The sequence below is a fragment of the Heloderma suspectum genome, chromosome 14 (assembly GCF_057233095.1).
Source record: "Heloderma suspectum isolate Gila_16-S chromosome 14, 16-S_ref, whole genome shotgun sequence".
Taxonomy (NCBI): domain Eukaryota; kingdom Metazoa; phylum Chordata; class Lepidosauria; order Squamata; family Helodermatidae; genus Heloderma; species Heloderma suspectum.
In genome coordinates this window covers 14,172,877-14,192,577 of record NC_139471.1, presented here as the reverse complement: position 1 = coordinate 14,192,577, position 19,701 = coordinate 14,172,877, and the positions used below count along the sequence as shown (strand labels likewise).

The 19,701-nt window shown below is 44.5% G+C and overlaps 1 protein-coding gene across 1 annotated transcript in view; it reads left to right on the top strand.

The window, feature by feature from the left end:
- Positions 1-19,701, top strand: part of TNFSF8 (TNF superfamily member 8) — a 45,307-nt gene that overhangs the window by 12,666 nt on the left and 12,940 nt on the right. Inside the window, exon 2 of the mRNA XM_084821227.1 lies at positions 9,982-10,045. Coding sequence (XP_084677353.1) covers positions 9,982-10,045 — 64 coding nt within the window. The remainder of the gene's footprint in view (positions 1-9,981; positions 10,046-19,701) is intronic.

The following is a 19,701-nucleotide window of genomic DNA, read 5'->3' as shown; positions in this document are numbered from 1 at the left end:
GCAGAGATTAAAAATACAGATTTAAAACAACAGAACTAAAAGATAAAATGCTAAAATACTGGGAAAATAACAAGGTCTTCACCTGGCACTGAAAAGAGTACAACGTAGGTGCCAGGCGAACCTCTCTAGGGAGCTCATTCCACAGCCAGGGTGCCACAGCAGAAAAGGCCCTCTTCCTAATAGCCACCCACCTCACTTCCTTTGGCAGGGGCTCCCAGAGAAGGACACTTGAACATGATCTTAGAGTCTGGGAAATTACATACGGTTCAGATAATCTGGCCCCGAGCCATTTAGGGCTGCGAATGTTAATACCAGCACTTTGAATTGGTCCCAGACTTAGACTGGAAGTTAGTGCAGCTGGAAAAAGTACTGGTGTAATGTGATCATCTCATTGGTCAGTCCCTGTTAATCACCTTGCTGCCCTATTTTGGACCAGATGAAGTTTCTGGACCATGTTCAAAGGCATCCCCACATAGAATGCATTGTAATAATCCAGATGAGAGGTTATCAGACTGTGGATAACTGTAGCTAGGCTATCTCTGTCCAGTTAAGGGTGTAGTTGGTATATAGCCATTACAAAAAACAGAGCATCATGTAATAACAGAACATAGGTAGAAATCAAGCTAACGAATCACCTGCAAAGTCAACTGCAAGAGCATTCAGAGTGATCGCACAAATACGTTTTGCAGCCTTTGCATACAGGGCTGTTTTGCATGTAACATAGGGGTCGTAATCTGACAGTAGCCAGCAAATATTCACATAGATACTTTTACCCTGTGAGGTTGCCAAGATCCACCTCAGGGATCTCTCCCTGGGGTTTTGATATAGATGGCAGTACAGCAAATAATGAGGAATTTCCTCAACCTCTCCCATACCACAGATACAGAACCATAATTTTCTTGGAACATGCCTATATCTTCCATCCAAAATTGCTGTGGGCATGGTTTTGACTTGAGCCATTGCTGAATTCAGACTGTCCAATTTCCATATTTGAGTGAGCTATTTTTTTTTAGAACATTCGTACAGATTGTTGTATGCATTTTTTTCCAAAATATATGCACGTTTTGATGCATTTTTCAAATGCAGACCTTGTACACACTGTTTGAAATGCACATAAATCTGGTAAGTTTGCATTGAAATGCAAACCAAACTAATTTCTCACCCATCCCTACCAGGATTAATACCCTTGAATGTCCTTGCATGAATACATATGTGTAATATGCATAGTGTGTGTGTGTGTGTGGCATGTGTGTATGTATGTGAACCATTCATATGCAGCCAGTCTGAGAACAAGTAGATAAAAATATAAAGCCAGAATGAAGCATAAACAACAACAATTCACAGAAAGTCTTCAGCCAGGAAAACTCAAGATATCCCCTCATCTAACAGACTCCAGAAACCACCTGAAATAGTGGAAGAGACTTACAGCTCTTATGGATAGAAATAAGGAAGGGATTCTTCCAGGCCTCATTCCAGAGCCAATTGCAATAAAGGCTCTGTTAGGGATGTCAGAGAAATCTGCAACAGAACCAAATGAGTTCAGATTTTCATGAATCTGACCCACAGATTCTGCAGCAGACCTGCTTTCTAACTTTCCCGAATTCTGTCATAGAAAAATATGCAGATTAAAAAAAAAAAAGCGCCAAAAATGTGCATTCCACCACAGACTAAAGCATGAAAATGCATACTTTGGGGGGATTAGCAGCACATCTGTGCACATGTGAATTTTCACAAATTCAGAAGCAGCCCTCCCCCCCGATTCCCGCAATGGGCGGATGACGGAATGGAAGGTTCCTGGCAATCCGTGAAACGCAGACAAAATGGATTTTACACAATCCGTGCACCCCCAGGCTCTGCTCCTGATAGTTAGTTATTGCACTTCTTTTGCTAAGAGGGTAAACAGAATAAAGGCTTGATACCTTGATTAGAGGCGTATGGAGACTCATCCAGGGAGAGGATGGTCCATTAACCCTTGGCTACACATTACATTTAGCATGCCGGGAAGTCCCATCATGTTAAATCTCTGTTCAGGACACTTCCTTACCAACAGGGAAAGAAAGCCACAAGGGGATGAATCCAGTCACCCAACCTATCTGACCACTGGAGTATCAGGAAGGGCTATCAAAGGCTTCCTCTTTGGGCCGGGACTTTGCCTGAGCAACAAAGTCTTCCTGACTCTGGTTTGCTTCTAGATGTCCTTTGGCTCTGACTTCCTGGCTCACCTCTGATAGCAGCTGATGGCTTGTCCCTGATAGGTGGAAGGTGCTTGATAAACTTGTTCTTTGTGAAGTCTGATACAAACTGACATGCTGATCCAGCCCCTCTCAATTAATGTGCAGAACAGAACATACTCATCATTTGGATTTTGCAGTTCTCCGATTTTTATGATGCCATTCCCAGCTCAAAAAGGAACAAACAAAAAAAGTATCAAAACGCATTTTCAAATCCATATTTTTAGATAAAATGTTTTTAGAAATGTGTATTTTGAGAGAAGATATCTTCAAAATCCATATTTAAATATGTATTTAAATGCAAATGTTCGTATTTATTTATTTCCCTTCTATATCACCCAATAGCCAAAGCTCTCTGGGCAGTGCACAAAAATTACAACCACAAGATGCAGCATAAAAGAATATAAAATATGAAAGCTTAAAACCACAGTATAACAGTACATTCAGAATAAAACCTAAAGGCAATGCAGAGATTTAAAATACAGATGTAAAACAGACTAGGAACTAGGCCGCCTTGAGTCCCAGTATTGGGGAAAAGGCGGGATATAAATAAATAGAAGAAGAAGAAGCAGCTAAAATGCTAAAACACTGGAAAAATAAAAAGGTCTTCACCTGGCACTGAAAGGAGTACAATGTAGGTGCCAGGAGAACCTCTCTAGGGAGCTCATTCCACAGCTGGGGAGCCACAGCAGAAAAGGCCCTCTTCATGTGGGTTTTTAAAACAAAATGCAGATTAAGGCCAGAACAGGATGATGCATGTAAAAGTGACAAAGAGCTGAAATAGAGTGTTTTAATATTTGTACTTCATGTTTTTAATTTATGGTACACCACCCAAAAGACTTTGGTCATTGGGTGGTTTAAAAGTACAGTAAATAAACAATCCATGTGATTTGGTAAGAACCACACCTAGACAAACACAGGGAGCTATTAATAAATTGGACATTTATTAAATTGAGAGGAGTCCTTTTCATAGGTTTTCATCCTCATGGAGACTGAACAAGTGGAGGAGGGAGTGGGGTCACGCTGTTGACTCTGCCCTTTACTGGCAACCTCAGTAGCCTTGCACCCTGTTCTCACCGAGGAGTTGAAATGGGGGCGCCAAAATGTATACAGCTGCATTTGCATAGGTGTCCCATGCAATCGGAGGTCCTGTATGATCAGAGTTCATGATTGCATGGAATATCTACACACATACAGCTGAATGCACAGGAGTGGCCTGGCCTTTACGGGCCTTTGGCTCTATGTACAAAGGGGAAGGAATAGAGTGCAATGATACTGGGATCATGACCAGCACATACTTTTACTCTGTATGTGGGGGAGAAGTTATGAGAAGAACCTATAATCCATTATTATTCCAGTGATTTTTGATTTGAGAACAACAAAGAGGGTGCATTCTAAATCTTCCCCCATCCATGCACACATGTGTGCTTTCTCTCTCACCACCACCCCCATGATAACGTTATGTAATGGAGGAGATAAACTTATTTTGCTTGTCAGCTGATGGTTGAAAGACATCTTTGGCTCCTTGGATTCTTTGTAAATGTGGGCACCCTTCATTTGTAATGAAATATTATCCTCCCTCCCAATGCCTACTGTAGGGTACGTACCAGTGACGTTGTATGGAACAGCTCATCCCATTTCAAATTATAGCATTCAAAAAGAAATCAGTTTTGTCTTTGTGGGGGCGGGGGGAATGGGAGGAAAATAATGATACCAGGGAACAAAAACTGTCATTCTTTCCCTTGGGTGTCTCTTGCAATCAAAGTGAAGCAAAACGTGTGTGCTATCTGTTATGTTTCCCCATTAGGAGGCATTCCAGGAGGTGTATGAGATGCATTAATGCATGTAATTTTCTTGAAAAATCACCCTGAGAACGCAACAAGCCATCAGCCCATCCCCTCCCTCCTCCTCTGTATTCAGTAAAGTCTTGGGAGGTGATTGTATCATTCTAATATGAGTGTCTCAATCATTTTTTTTCTCCGCATGTTGCTTCCTTGGAAATCAAGAACAGAAGAGCTGTCATCCAGCTCAATTTCACAGTTCGAGACCATCCGTCTGATATTATCTTGCTTGTGTGATAAGTGACACAGAATGAAAGTCGGTGTTCACGGCTTGGAGCATTCTAGAGATTAGACATGCTTTGTATTATGTCAGACAAAAACCTACTTTTCGAATGAGGTCAAAGGGAATAAAAGATGGGTAATGCAAGGTGGCCCAAGGATTGGCCTAGGGTTCTTTTGGTTGATCCACATAATTTGATTGATTGATTCTTTTATTTATATATATATATATGTATATATGTGTGTATATATATATATATATATATATATATATATATATAATTATATTTTAAAAAAATAATTAAAAATTAAAAATTATTTTAATAATTAAATAATTAAAAGGAACAACAACAACATAAACACACAATACACATACACTAAAATATCTCTTAAGATTGTAAAATATCTACCTTTGGCTCCCTTTACACAACAAATGCTTATTACTATTCTCTACTTCTTATCTTAGTTGTGTATCATACACTGAGTTCACAGACATTATCTCATTTCTCTCCTAATTTTTAACAACAACAAAAAAGGACTAACCATCTCAAAGTTCAAAATCCACATACATAGATATCATTTTCTTTATTTCTTGTACAAATTCTATAAAAGGTGTCCAATCTAACATAAATTTAGTTGTTGATCCTTCTTTAATTATAGTAGTAAGTTTTTCCATCTCTGCCAGCTCCATCATTTTCATGATCCACTCACTCATAGTGGGTATTGTTTCATTCTTGCACTTTTGTGTGTACAATAACCTTGCAGCTGTTGTCATGTAGAGAAAGAGGGTTCCCCCTTGTCTTTTACGTGTTTATCTGTTAGACCCAATAAAAAAGTTTCTGGCTTTAATTCTATAGTAGTCTTTAATATTCTTTGAACTAAAGACTGTATTTGTTTCCAGAATATTTTAGCTTTTTTACAAGTCCACCATAAATGATAAAACATTCCATCCTGATCTTCACATTTTCAACATTTTCCAGAAACACGCTTATACATTTTAGACAGTTTAAACGGTGAGATATACCATCTATACATCATCTTATAAAAATTCTCTTTAAGATTTATACATAAAGTACATTTTAGATCTTTTCCCCACATACTTTCCCACCCTTCCATTAATATTTTATGACCAACATTTTGTGCCCATTTTATCATACAATCTTTTACTTGCTCATCATCTGTCCCATACCTTAACACTATACAGTTAACAGTAATACAGTTTAGCAATAACATGTTCATCATTTGTACACAGTGCTGTTCCAAACTGAGTGATTGATTGATTCTTCTAAAATGTATTAACCACTTTTTATTGTGAGATAATCCAAAAAGCACAATAAAATCATACAAATATTGACCAGTAAAACAGTAGCATAGCAGAGAATAGCAAAACAGTTAAAACAACAGTTCACAAGAAGCAGCAACACCGTTGCGATTGAAGGCCTTGATAAACAAGATAAACAAATAGGTCTTAGGTGGTTCCGTAAGCTTGTACGACTTGGTGTCATCCGTATATGAGCGGGGAGGGCGTTCCAGGGTATCTGTATCATGAACAACATCACTCAGATTGACACATATCAAACCCCAGGCAAAGGCAGGCCCATCAAGAAGGCATCTCCACTACATCTTATCCAGGGAGGTACATAAGGACTGCTTTGCTGGCTCAGACCATGAAGCAATTGTCTGGCATTATGGTCCCAATAGATGTCATCCAAATTTTTGTGAACCACCCAGAGAGCTTTGGCTATTGGGCAATATAGAAATGAAATAAATGGGGAAAACTACCTCCAGAATTGGTGGTTTGCCACCAGATTTAGGCAGGAAACTGTTATGGGGGCTTAAACATGGCAAATTTAGCTTGAAAACAAGCTAAACTTGTCCCAGCTGCAGCAGGATTGTGACCCACAAAGAGGGGGGAGATCCAGGGAGAAGTCACCCCTGGACTACCCCCCAAAGTTTCCCACCCTTGCCTCAGAAGGAGAGTTGTTCCAGCAAAAGACTGCAGCTACCTAAGATGTTAAGGAGGCTGTCAGGATGAGGCCTTTCAGAGATTCCACTCCTGCTGACTGCAGTTCTTATAGGGTCCATGGTTATTTCTCTAGCCCCAGGCTCCTGTGTGGCTGAAGGACAGGAAAGTCTGTGTGACAGCCATCCTTGAAGACTTAGGTTGTGGGAAGAACTATGTCCTCAGGCCGGGAAGGTATATAAGAGGGAGCCAAGGGTTCTCCTTGAAGTAGGGCAAATAGTGGGTTGTTAGATACAGAGTCCTCCTCAGGGTGATGTTGGGTTTCCAAGCTTTGAGGCACCCCCCCTCCAATCTCTGGCTGGCTGAGAAAGTGGCCAGCTCCCCACAGCCCAAAAGACTCCCCATGGAGAGTCCATAATCTGTAAGGCACTGCATCCATTCCAGCAGAGTTTTGCGGCTTGGGTAAAGGAGCATAGCCAAGCTGCTTGACTGTTCCTTTAGAGAAGTAAAAACAACAACAACAACAACAACAACAACAACACGGTAACCCTATAAAGGTTTCTGGCTAAAAATTATTTATGGCCCATGCAAGCCATTGCTCACCTACCCAGAAGAGAAACGGTTGGACGTCACCATCAAATGATGTTGGGGAAGAACTTATTTCCTTATCGAAAGTCACAGGAGGTGATGGAAGCAGATCCCTCACTCAGCACTGCAAGCGTGTGGTTGCTGACTGGTTATCCACCCCCACATTTGGGAGTGGGCTGCTAATGAGAGTGAAGGTGGCAGGGAACCAGTCAGCAACCACACACTTGTATAGTACTGACAGTGGTGCTTCCATCATCACTTCCCATCAGTCTCTGGTAAGGGCAGGAATTCCCCTCCCCACTCCATCACCCAGTCATGGCAGCCAGAGGTCCCTGTTAAAGAATCATTTCATCAGCTGCTGCTCTATTGGGAAATCTCTAGAGGAAATAGTTGGCCCATGTGACGTCATACCAAGCAACCATTGCAGTGAAGTGAGGGAAGGGGGCGCAGAGACTGTGAATACCCCAGAGTCTGTGGCATCAGAGTGCTCTGGCCTGTGTATCCATGTAAAGCCAGTTTCTTCTGCCAGGAATTCTGGATATACTAATCTTAAAGTGGTTTTTATCTTTTATCTTTTATCGGGCCCATGAAAATCTGAACTCATTTGTTTCTGTTGTGGATTTCTCCAACGTCCCTAGTTATGGTACATTAACATCTGGAAGGAAACAGGTTCCCCATCCCTTCTGTTGCAAGGGTTGGCTCTGCCTTGAACTCTACCTCCCATGAATTATGCCTTAGCTAGTGGAATGTCTAAAGTGAGTTCTGGAACAGAGGGTGAGCTATTCGCTCTAAGGCCTATGCCCACAGAGGTCTACCTGCAGAGGCTGTGCCTGAGACAGGACTGGTGGGCTCCATGTGTCATTGGGGCTGGGCCAGAGACATGACTCACAGCCATTTTCTGCTTGTGTTGTCCTTCCATGCACGTAGCAGGTGAAGCCCCCTTGTTACAGGTTTATGAGAGAGAAGGAAAGGGGGAGAGAGAGATCTTTTCCCCCTGCCAAGACAGCTGTCTGTCTTCTCTCCCTTCTTCCCATGTCATTATTGGTGCTGGGAAAGTATTCATTTGGTTCACACTTTCATGTGAACTTACTTAATTTCACACTTTCAAATGTAAGACATGAACCAAAACTCCGTTATCCTTTGCAATTTGCACTTCTCCAAAATTTGAAATTGAGTTCTCCAATAAGAAAAGGTATACATTAGGGGAAAGTGCACACAGAAATGTGTGTATTGGCAAAAATAATGTTCAATAATACATTATGCTTGGAAAAACAAAAACAAAAAAGTGTCTATCAGGCAAAATTACTCACAATTGAGTAATGATTAATTGATTAATTAATCCTGATTAATTAATCAGGAGTAATCAGGAAAAATGGGAGGAAATGTATATGGATTTTTGTGTGAATGTTTTTTTAAAAAATCACAAACTAAACTTCAGATTGGAAAAATGGGGGGAAAAAACACAGTAAAACCAAATTTGACAGATTTGTCCTATGTTCTGCTTCCAGTACCAGAGGCAATGAGCCTACCAACACCAGTTGCTGGGGAACATGGGTGGGAGGGTGCTGCTGCACGTGTGTCCTGCTTGTGGGTTCCTGGTTGACAGCTGGTTGGCCAGTGGCCACTGTGTGAACAGAATACTGGACTAGATGGACCCTTGGTCAGATCCAGCAGGACTCTTCTCATGTTCTTATGTCCATCCTGGACCCTAGTTAGAATAGAGCTGAGCTGAAATTTCTCAAAACACATTTTTGGTGGAGAGAATATGTGAGAGTCTTCTTTTTCTCACCCCCTGTCCTGAGAAAAAGAAGGCCACTTGGCTGCATTTTTCTAGTTATCTTCCACCATTTTATGTGGAGGCAGCCATGCCACTCCTACAAGGCCCTGGAATGACAGCAGGTCCAGGGATTTTAGAGAGGATATAAAATGGTGGTCAGGCTGCCAAAACTAGTAGCAGCAGTCACACATGCACACAAAAGAAAGAAAGAAAGAAAGAAAGAAAGAAAGAAAGAAAGAAGCTACTGGTGAGCCCCACCAATGAGAAATTGGGAGAAATAGGTAGTGGGAGTGCAGTAAACCCCACATGAGAATTAATCCAATCCACTCTACTCTCAACTAGGGGTGTCAGAGAAATCCACAACAGAACCAAATTAGTTTGGATTTTTGTGACTCTGACCCATGGATTCCACAGCGGACCGGCTTTTTCTTGTTGGGTGGATTCCATGGACTTGAGGACTGATTTTCTAACTTTCTCATAGAAAAATGTGCAAAATAAAAACTCAGCCAAAAATGTGCATTTCCTCCATAGGGTAAAGCGTGAAAATACACATTTCAGGGGAATTTGCACATTTGCACACATGGGAAATCGTGCAACTGCACATATGTGCAAATGCAAATTTGTGAATATTTGGAAACAAAAAAAAACCCTGATTCTGGTGATGGGTGGACAACGGGATGGAAGGTGCCTGACAATGGATTGTGCAAAACAGATGGAATGGATTTTGCACAATCCGTTCATCCCTACTCTCTCACCTGATGGAAAGATGAAGATCCCTTCTTGCTTTACCCAGAATATCATATTCCTCTTGAAGTGTCCCATACAAGGGATGGGATGGAATTTGTTGTTTTGCATTTTGACATGAACTGTGTTATTTTGATCTTCCGCAAATATTACATGAACTAGAGCACAATTATCCTCCAGTGTTTTGTGAATTTTGTGGATGATGCACTCCTCCAGTCAAAACATGCATATACAAGTGTGTACATTAGGGACAGTGGCCCCAAAATGCATACCTTGGGGAAATTTCTCAAAATTCTCAAACTGATGTGGAAATGAGACAGAACAAACATGTTTGTTTGTTTTTTGGGGGTTGTGGTTTTGTGTTCTTTTGTTTGTTTGTTTGTTTGTTTGTTTAGGTGAATGTAAAAGAAAGTGAAACAGACAGATTTGTCCATTTCTGCTCAGGTCACCTATGGAGTGTCAAGCCCAATTTGAGCACCTGGACTTTAAAAGAAAAGAAAAGAAGTCATCCTAAAGGGATGGAATTTCACTGAAACATAACCAAGAACAATGAATGCAATGAACAAACATGTATAGGTCATTACAGATCTAACTTTCTCGCCTTTTCCTGTCTTAAAGGGATCGACTGCACAGTGTGATGGGCAGAGCACAGAGGCGCAAGGCACAGAGACTATTGAAACAGGTAAGAGTTTTTAAATACAGACACATGAAGTAATGCAGCCAGCCCAGCCTCACTCTCTGTCCTACTGCAGCCCACTAACAGCACACCCGCTCTGCAAGAAAAAGGTCCCAGGAATCTGCAGGCAGGGTTGGGAAAGTCCTTGCCTCAAACCCTGGAGAGCCGCTGTCTGTCAGTGTATAATACTGGGCTAGTTGGATCTAGGGTTGCTGGAGAAATTCGATATGGATTCAAATGAGCTCAGATTTCTAAGAAACCGACCTCTGCAGAGCATCCCCCTCCGGCCGTGTGGAGTCCGTGGACTTTCGGATGATTTTTGTTCAACTTTCCTGAAATTTACACATATAAATCCATAGAAAACTACGTATGTTTCTGCTGAGGAAACGTTGAATGGAATGGGGGACAAACAATAGGCTAAATGTCACATACTGAGGTAAATGATGTAAATATTTACGTAATTATTTCCGCATTTTTCCGCATGACAGGGAAAAAAATCACATCCGTCTGTGGGTGGATGATGGAAGGTGCCTGACAATCCGCGAAACACAGACAGAGTGGATTTTACACCGTCCGTACATCCCTAGTCGTATCTGGCTCAGTGATCTGGTTTGTACCATCACTGCAGCCCACCACGGTTTATTTTAGTCACGACGAGCTGCTGCCCCCACGGGCACCAAGTTCAAGCACTGGCCATGGCTAGTCATGTCATCCGAAACCAGGTGGCAGGGGTTGTTTGAGGGTTAAACAACCAACAAATAACCCATGGTTATTTGGAGAGCCAGTGTAGTGTAGCTGAGAGCCGGTGTGCTGTAGTGGCAAGAGTGTTGGGCTGCGAGCTGGGAGATCTGGGTTCTAGTCCCCACTCAGCCATGGAAGCTCACTGGCTGACTTTGGGCCCAGTCATAGACTCTCAGCCCAACCCACCTCACAGGGTTGTTGCTCTTGGGAGGATAAAATGGAGAGGACGAGGGCCAGGCACACCACCTTGGGCTCCTTGAGGAGGAAAAAAGGTGGGCTATAAATGTAATAAAATAAATAAATAAGGTCAATTGTAGAGTTGTTTGAGGGTTGTGTAACCCTCAAACAGCCCCTGACACCCAGGGTTGGATGACACAACAAACCCTGAATAAAAGGTCGGAGAGACATCGCAAGCCAGTGTAGGGAATACTGTGGTAAAGGGACTGATTATCTTCCTTCATGTAAGGCAGCTTACACATTTATGCTTCATCTCTGCTTGGGGCAACCTGATGGGTGCCATTCTGGCAACAGGATCCCCTTTAAAAATAACCTCTTCCGTTGATAGCAATCCAGACACAGCTGGCACCAGATTCCAAGGGGTCATCGGCATAGTGCTGCTGAAGGGCTTTGTACCTAGGGATGCTGGAGAAATTGAGATGGACTAAAATGAGCTCAGATTTCTAAGAATCCGACCTGAGGAATCTGCTACGGAGCGCCCCCCTCAGGCTGCGTGGAGTCCGTGGGCTTTCAGATGATTTTTTCTTTTTTTTACTTCCCCAAAATTCACGCGTATAAATTCATAGGAAAATACGTACGTTTCTGCTGAGGAAATGCTCAGTGGAATGGGGGACAACACACTAAATGTTACGTACGAAGGCAAATTATGTAAATACTTAGGTAATTATTTGCATATTTTTCCACATGATGAAACAAAATGCATCTGGCTGTGGGCGGATGACAGAACAAAAGGCACTTGGCGATCCGCGAAACACAGATGGAGCGAATTTTACACAGTCTGTGCATCCCTACTTGCATCCTCCTGCCACCAAGGCTGCCTGCCCAAGTCACCCATCTGCCACCAAAGTGCCCCCACTCTAGCTGAAGCAAAGCCCCACACCCCACCAAGCACCTTGCCAACCCATGACAAAGGCAACTGCCCAAGCCACCCACCCCAAACCCACCTGCCCAAGCCACCCACCTACCTGCCTGCCCAAGCCCTCAAAGCCAAAGCTGCCCACCCTACCATCACTGCTGCTGCCAGCCAGCCCTTCCTCCCTCCCTCCTTTTTACCACTGGAGGTGGCAGTAGCAGTACCCACTGTTCCTCCTCCTCCTCCATTTGGCCCAGCCAGCCCTGTTTGCAAAAGAAACTACTACAGCAGCCCACTGGACAAGCCTAGTAGGCTGGTGCCACTCCATTTCAAAGTAAAACTTCGTTTAAAACCTTACATGTGAGTAGCTGTGATCTGAACCACTGAGACGCTGCCTTTGGAGGTGGGATGGCCAATGACTGCACAGGGGAGGTGAAAGGGTGGTCTTTTTACCGCTCTAGTGCCTTAATTGGCCATACTCCCCACACACACACTCAATTGTGTCTGATTGGCCCAGACACAATTCAGACTGTGTCTGAACCAATCAGGCGCTGCCTTTGGAGGTGGGACGGCCAATGACAGCACAGGGGAGGTGAAGGGGTGGTCTTTTTACTGCTCTAGTGCCTTAATTGGCCATACTCCCCACACACACACTCAACTGTGTCTGATTGGCCCGGAAACAATTCAGACTGTGTCTGAACCAATCAGGCGCTGCCTTTGGAGGTGGGACGGCCAATGTCGGCACAGGGGAGGTGAAGGGGTGGTCTTTTTACCACTCCAGTGCCCTAATTAGCCATACCCCCCCCCAACACAATTGTGTCTGATTAGTCCAGACACAATTTGGATTGTGTCTGAACCAATCAAAGACAAAGCAGTGTCTGCTTGGTTCAGGACAGGTGCTGCTACTCAACCTCATGGCTCAAAAAAGTTTTAATTGGAAATGGAGTGGCGCGGGCCCGACACACTCTTCCATCCAGCTGCCGCGGGACTTCCTTTTGCCAGTGGGGCCAGCAGGCCAAAGAGGAGGAGGAGCTACCCTTGCCACAGTGACAGCCCGGCCTGGCATCAACTGCAGCAGGACCCTGGCTAGGCACAGCTGGGCTCTTTTGAACCGCTGGCCCTGTCGCCCTCTGACACCAGACCTGAATCCAGAGAGCGGATGCATTAGACCGGAGCGCCGCTATCCCATCCTATCTAGATTGATGAATTCAGTTTTAATAGCACTATAATGGTTGCCCTTTATTTGAACCGGTACTGGCAACGGAAGATGAATGACATTTTCCAGTGCTGGGGGAAACCGCATTGCTATGTGATCATCGTGCCATTACTCTCTTCTTGCCGTGGCTTTGTTAACGTCACTGCAAGGTTCTTGGGGAAAACCATTGTGCTCTGTAGTTCTGCGTTAAGCAAGATCGATTCCTTACTCTGTAGCATGCGTCCTGTTGTCCTCGAGAGACCTATAAATATGTGACATGAACCAAAACATTTCAAAAGAGATCTACAGACATGGGTGTCTACTGAATTTGGCAAGCCTTTTGGTGATTTTTACTTTGCAATGCATTTGACTGTCTGCCAATATCAGAGACAGGTAGATTTTAGAACCTAAGAAGAGCCCTACTGAATCAGACCAAGGGCCTGTCTCGCGCACCATTCTGTTCACAACCAAATGCCTGTGGGAAACTCACAAATAGGACACGAGTGCAACAGAACCCTCCTGAAAGTGTACCCTAACAACTGGTATACATGAGCTTCACCCCCCGCCCCCACATCCTGGAGGTAAGTACTTCACCATGAGGACTAGTACGCACTGATAGCTTTATCTTCCTTGTCTAATCCCCTTTTAAAGTAATCCAAATTGGTGGCCCTCACTACCTCATGAACTCTGTGCTATGTGAAGAAATCCTTCCTTTTCTCCGTCCTAACTCTCCCGCCAATCAGCTTCATGCGATGACCCTGGGTTTTAGTCTTTAGGCTTGTGGGATTGACTTTGCTTTTGTTTCTTGTTTTCAGTAGAACAGCAAGGGTGACCAGCTGAGCTAAGCACAAAATAAAATAGTGGCACAGGAGGGCTGGGAAACAAGAGCCCTCTGAGGGCTAAAGCAGACATTACTTTCAAGATGTAGCTAGCAGCTGTGACTTTCTTCCATTTTTACAGTAGAGTAAAAGGGGGAGGGCATTTAGATTGTGACCCTAGTGTGGGGGTGGGGGGACTTTCCCCTTTTCCCCTGCAATGGGCCCAGTCGGGAACTGGCTCCTACACCTACTCTACAGGGCAGGAAATGTTGTAGCTATGTCTTTAAAGTAATGCCTGCTTTTGACCTTAGTTCATGTTCAGCACAGGAAGCTGTTTTTAGTACCAGACCTGGAGCTTGCTCACAAATCCTTTCATACATAATTCTGCTTCTTTCCCCATCCACCCACCTACCCCAAGCTTTTTATATATATATATAGTTTTAGCAGCCTAATCTAGAGGAAAATTTTGTTTTTACTATTGTTAAAAGATCAAGGGTTGGAAATCTGTACCAGTCTCCTGCTAATCAGCCGGAGATCTGCTGCTAGATTGTGATCTATCTTCTGCACATCCCTGGTCTATAGAAGCCCAAGCACTTGAACCATCAAAAATTTGGCCCAAATTTGGGGGCAGAGAGGAAGAGGGGGTGAAATGGTCTCCCCTATTTGGGGAACTCTAGAAGCCAGCCTGACAGCTTCAAGAGGTCTGAGAAGCTCAATATCACTATTGAAAATAGACAAAATACACACACACACTGGACAAATGTGGAGACTTCTGTATGCAGCAACTCAGTGTATCTCACTCCCCTCATTTTAACCAATGAAGATCTGGAATATTTATTTGTTGCATGTATACATCCTTCCTTTCTTCCATTGTGGAGCTCAAGGCAGTGTACCTAGGGACCCCAGGTAGTCTCCCATCGTAGCAATGACTAGACCAGCTTTCCCCAACCTGGTCGCCTTCAGATAGGGAAGGACAGATTGTATGAAATCCATTCTGGTTTTAGTGGATTGTCCAGCCCCTTTCATTTGGTCATCCATGCATTGACAGAATCAGGTTTTTTGTTTCTGAAATTCAACAAGTTCATTTTAGCGTCGGTGCAAAAATGTGTACATCCCCACCCCACCCCACCGTCATGTTCAGGCTTTAGCCTATGGGGGAAATGTGCACTTTTGGCCAGTCTAAATGTATACATACGTATACATACATACATACATACATACAGTGCATTTTTCTACTAGGAAATTTGTGCAAAATTCAGGGAAGTGAGAAAAACATTCCACGAGCCCATGGAATCTGTCTGATGGGGAAAGTCAGTCCACTGCAGAATCCGCTGGTCAGATCCATGAAAACTGAACTCATTCGGTTCCACTGATGATTTCTCCAACATCCTTACCTTCAGATGTTTTGGACTTCAACTGCCATCAGCCCAAGCCAGCATGGCTAATGGTCAGGAATGCTAGGCATTTGTTGTCCAAAACATCTGGGAGGCACCAGGCTGGGGAAGGCTGGAAGGGACAGAGTCTTGCTTAGCTTCACCAAGTTGACTGTGTGCAGGGTGTCTGCAGAGGAGAGACCCCTCTATCCATGGACAATCAGGATTCTAACATCTTGGGGAGAGCTTCCATGGATGGATGAGGCTCTACCCTGCAGATGGTAGCCCTCCATTTGGAGAGGGCAATGGGTATGGCAAGAAAAGGGGTGGAAATAGCACAGTCATCTCCACCCCCCTCCTTGTGCACAGAGCTTACATCATGTGAGGACAGTGACTGTTAAACCACCACCACCACTGGGAGGAGAAGAAAAAAGCTGGGCTACTACAGCCACTGCTAATGGTGAGCCCCACCCTTTCAGCAACTGATAGAGAATGTATCCTCACCCTGGAGAAATTATATGAAATGGTCCCTCTAATTTCTCTGCCGACATATAGCGTGGAGTATTTCTCGAGAGGCCAGCTGTGCTGCACAGCTCAAGCTCGAAATGCGTTTCTTCGAAGCCCCACACCCCAGGAATGCGGCAGCCCCACTTAAGCAAGGGAGTCTAGCTACCGGCGGAGGCTGGGGTAGCTCCAATGTCAGTGGGGCAGTGAAACTGCTCTGGGGTTCAGACAGAACTCTAAAGGAGCTATCCAAGGCACATTGGATGGTGTCCTGCTTTGGCTGTAGGAAACTCTGATTGTAGTGAAGTTGGGACCCCTTCCAGCCTACAGGTGGTTAGCCAATGGCATTCAGGCTTCAACAGAGGTGGTCAAAACCCAGGCAGAAGTCAACACAAGCAGTCAGACAGACAGACAAGAGGATCAGGTACCAGTAAGTGTGGTCACAATAACAAGCAAGAGGTCAAACACAGTAAATCAGTTGAGGCACAAACTGCTTGGCTGGGTTGATTCAGAGCTATTGCAAGCACCCGATAGATCCTCATCTCTTAGCAGAGTGCTACATACTATTAAATCACCTACAGGTACTTAAAGGCAATTTTACACACACATGTACGGTAATGTACACACACACATACACACACACACACAGCTTAACTATCCATCATCAAGGGGTAAATTGGAAGCAACCTATCAGCATTTAATTGAGATGAATGTATTGCTGGATAATTGAAGAGGTTACTGGGATGGCATGCATTGGCATGGTGCAAGTAAGGGGGTAGGGAGAGAGAGATGGCCATGAAATTAATCAGTCTAGAGATGGGGCCAATGGCATGCGTTTCCATTCATTTATCCTTTTTTTTTTCTTCTTCTTCTCTAAAAGCATCACAAGCCTCAGAAAAGTATGGCTTTTGAGGTCTAAATTTATTCATGTTGAGGTTCAGGAAGTGTAAACTGAATAAATTTCTTGCCCATTCCCTACATTCCCTAGGGAGGTGGTGGGATCTCCCACACTGGAGCCACATTCAAGATGAGACTGGACAGCCACCTGCCAGGGATGTTCTGACCTGGATTCCTGCACTGAGCAAGGGGTTGGACTCGATGGCCTTGTAGGCCCCTTCCAGCCCTACGATTCTATGATTCTATGCAACAATATGTTGCAGTGTAGCGTGCCATCCATATCCTCTTCTAGGCCGGCCAGCCAGCCACCTATGCAACCTTCTAGGATACTCCATTCCATCCCGCCACCCAGCTGTCAGTCAGCTTTCTGTGGTCTCTGAGCATGCTCAATACTCATCGGGCTGTTTGGGAAGTCTCCCCTTCCTTAATGTGCTTTTCCTACTAAATATTTGTTTTGTACTTGTGTACACTTTGATGGAGGGAAGGACCTGATGGAGTTGGCTTTTAAGCAGAGTCTCAGAGTGCCCTTGCTTTCCTTCCAAACCTTGTTGCAGCCTGATGGAATGAAGCCACTACCTTGTATTATATTTCACTCTGGCAGAAGCTTTTCCCAGCCCTACTCAGCTTCCTTTCAGTTGGAGGCAGGGCTGGCCCAAGATACTTCGCTGCCTGAGGCAAAGAACAAGATGCCCCCCCCCACCTTTCTTCAACATCGAATATCTGTGTTCAGCACCAATGGATAGGACAGCATCCTCTACCACACCTGAAGGCAACACACTAGCTTAAGGGGCATAGGGAAGACCACATGTCACACAATTCTATCCTCCATCAGCTTGCTGCCACCTCCTGACATTTGCCACCTGATGCAACAGCCTCACTTTGCCTAATAGTAGAGCCAGCCCTGATTGGAGGTGCCAGGGATTGAGTAGGGATGTACGAATTCTGTAAAATCCTTTCTGTCTGTGCTTTTCTGTGATTGTCAGGTGCCTTTTGTTCTGTCGTCCATTCACAGACAGATTTGATTTTTTTTCTATTATAAGAAAAATATGCAAATTGCAATAATTTACATAATTTACCTTAGTATGTAACATGTAGCATATTGTCCCCCATTCCATTCATCTTTTCCCCATATATTTATTTTATTATTATTTATTAAATTTATTAATCCCCCATCTGGCTGGTCACCCAGCCACTCTGGGCGATGCACAACATATAATAAAACAGTTTAAAACAATAAAATTCTACAATAAAAACGTTTTCTAAAATACCCTAACCCACCCCAAATGCCTGCCTGAACAACCACGTTTTTAATGCACAGCAGAAGCTCATTAAAGAGGGGGCATGATGGAGTTCCTTAGGGAGGGAGTTCCACAGAGTGGGGGCCACCACAGAAAAGGCCCTCTCCCTCATCCCCACCAGTCTAGCTGTCCTGGCAGATGGGACAGAGAGAAGGCCATCCAAGACTGATCTTGTTAAGCGGCCTGTCTGGTGTTGCTGGAGGCGCTCCTTAAGATTTACCAGTCTCTGCAGAAACTTCTGTATTTTCCTACGAATAAATGCGCATAAATCTTGGGAAAGTTAAAAAAAAAAAAAGATCTGGAAGTCCATGGACTCTGTGCAGCCTGAGGGGGCTGCCCTGCAATGGATACTGCAGGTCAGAATCTTAGAAATCCCAGATCATTTTAGTCTACCTTGAATTTCTCCAGCATCCCTAGGATTGAGCATATGACCTTCAGCATGCAAAACACATGCCCTAACACTAAGCTATGATTCAACTAGGCCGGTATTGTTCATTCTGACATCAGTGGGGCTCCCTGCGGACTTCAGGTTCTGGTCAAGAGCAATGGTTTCCTAAAAAACTAGCGCGCTCCTCCTTTTTACACTGTTGTCATGTCTCCCTCCGACTCCTCCGAGGATGAAGGGGGATGGCAGGCTCCAGACCCAGGGAAGGGAGCAGCAGAGAAGGAGCCTGAGCCCCCTCACCTCCTGTGGCTGTTCCTTGCCCAGCTGCCATTTCCCCAGATGATTCATAGGGTGAAATGCCACCGGTCCCAGCAAAGCAAAGGCAGCTGCATGTAAAAGAACAACACCTGTCCATTTAAGGCAGAGAGGTTCTCAGAAGCAAGAAGACTGATTACATGCAGCTGCTTCAAGCAATTAAAAGCAGGAAGCAGGCAGGGGCAAGGTTGTTGGAGAACAATGTCACTTTCACATGCCCGATCGTGTCAGCCTCACTTTGCCCGCAAGCCTGAACCTCAGCCTTGCTCGTGTTCCCTTGTGTGTTGGACTTTGGAAAACAGACTTATCTTTGCCACATTGCCTTGGATTTGAATGAATGAACTGGTAAGGTTTCTGACTTCAGCGTCCTTTTCCCTCTCCTAGCCTTGAACAGGTTTATCACCCTTTTATCAGCCAGTGAGCTGGCAAGACCTGACCACTACAAACATTGGTGTTGGTTTCTTTCACATCTTGCCCTCCTAGCAGCCCTTGATTAGTTCTCCAGCCACACAATCCCTAATCAAAAGTAAGTCCTGCTAACCTCAGTGGGGCTTGCTCACAGTTAAGGACTGCAACCTTAGCTGCAATTAGGGATGTACGGAACACTTACCTGCCATTCCGGGGGGGTCCTCAGTGGGGGGAGGCGATCTGTCCCTCCCCCCAGAATCCTAGCCAGGCGGCTCCACTCCGCAGCAATTCTACTAGCCTATCGCGTGAAAAGCCACAGACGCAAATGGCATAGCAGATGCCACTTGCAGCCGTAAAGCCCTTAGTTTAAGCTAAATGCAGCCATTTAAGGCTGCAAATGGCATACTGGACTTCATTTGCATCCGGAGTGGAGTCAGCATCAGCCAGTGATATGGCAATGGCAGCCGTATCACTGGCGGTCCAGAGCCAGCAGCGGGCAGGATCCGGCCAGTGAGGAGTTCAATGGGAGGCAGGGGTAAGTATTCTGTACCTCCATGGACTCCGGAGGCCGGATTCTTTTGAATCTGGCCTGACTGGGGTCTGTGAAGGAATTCTCCACCATCCCTAGCTGCAATACT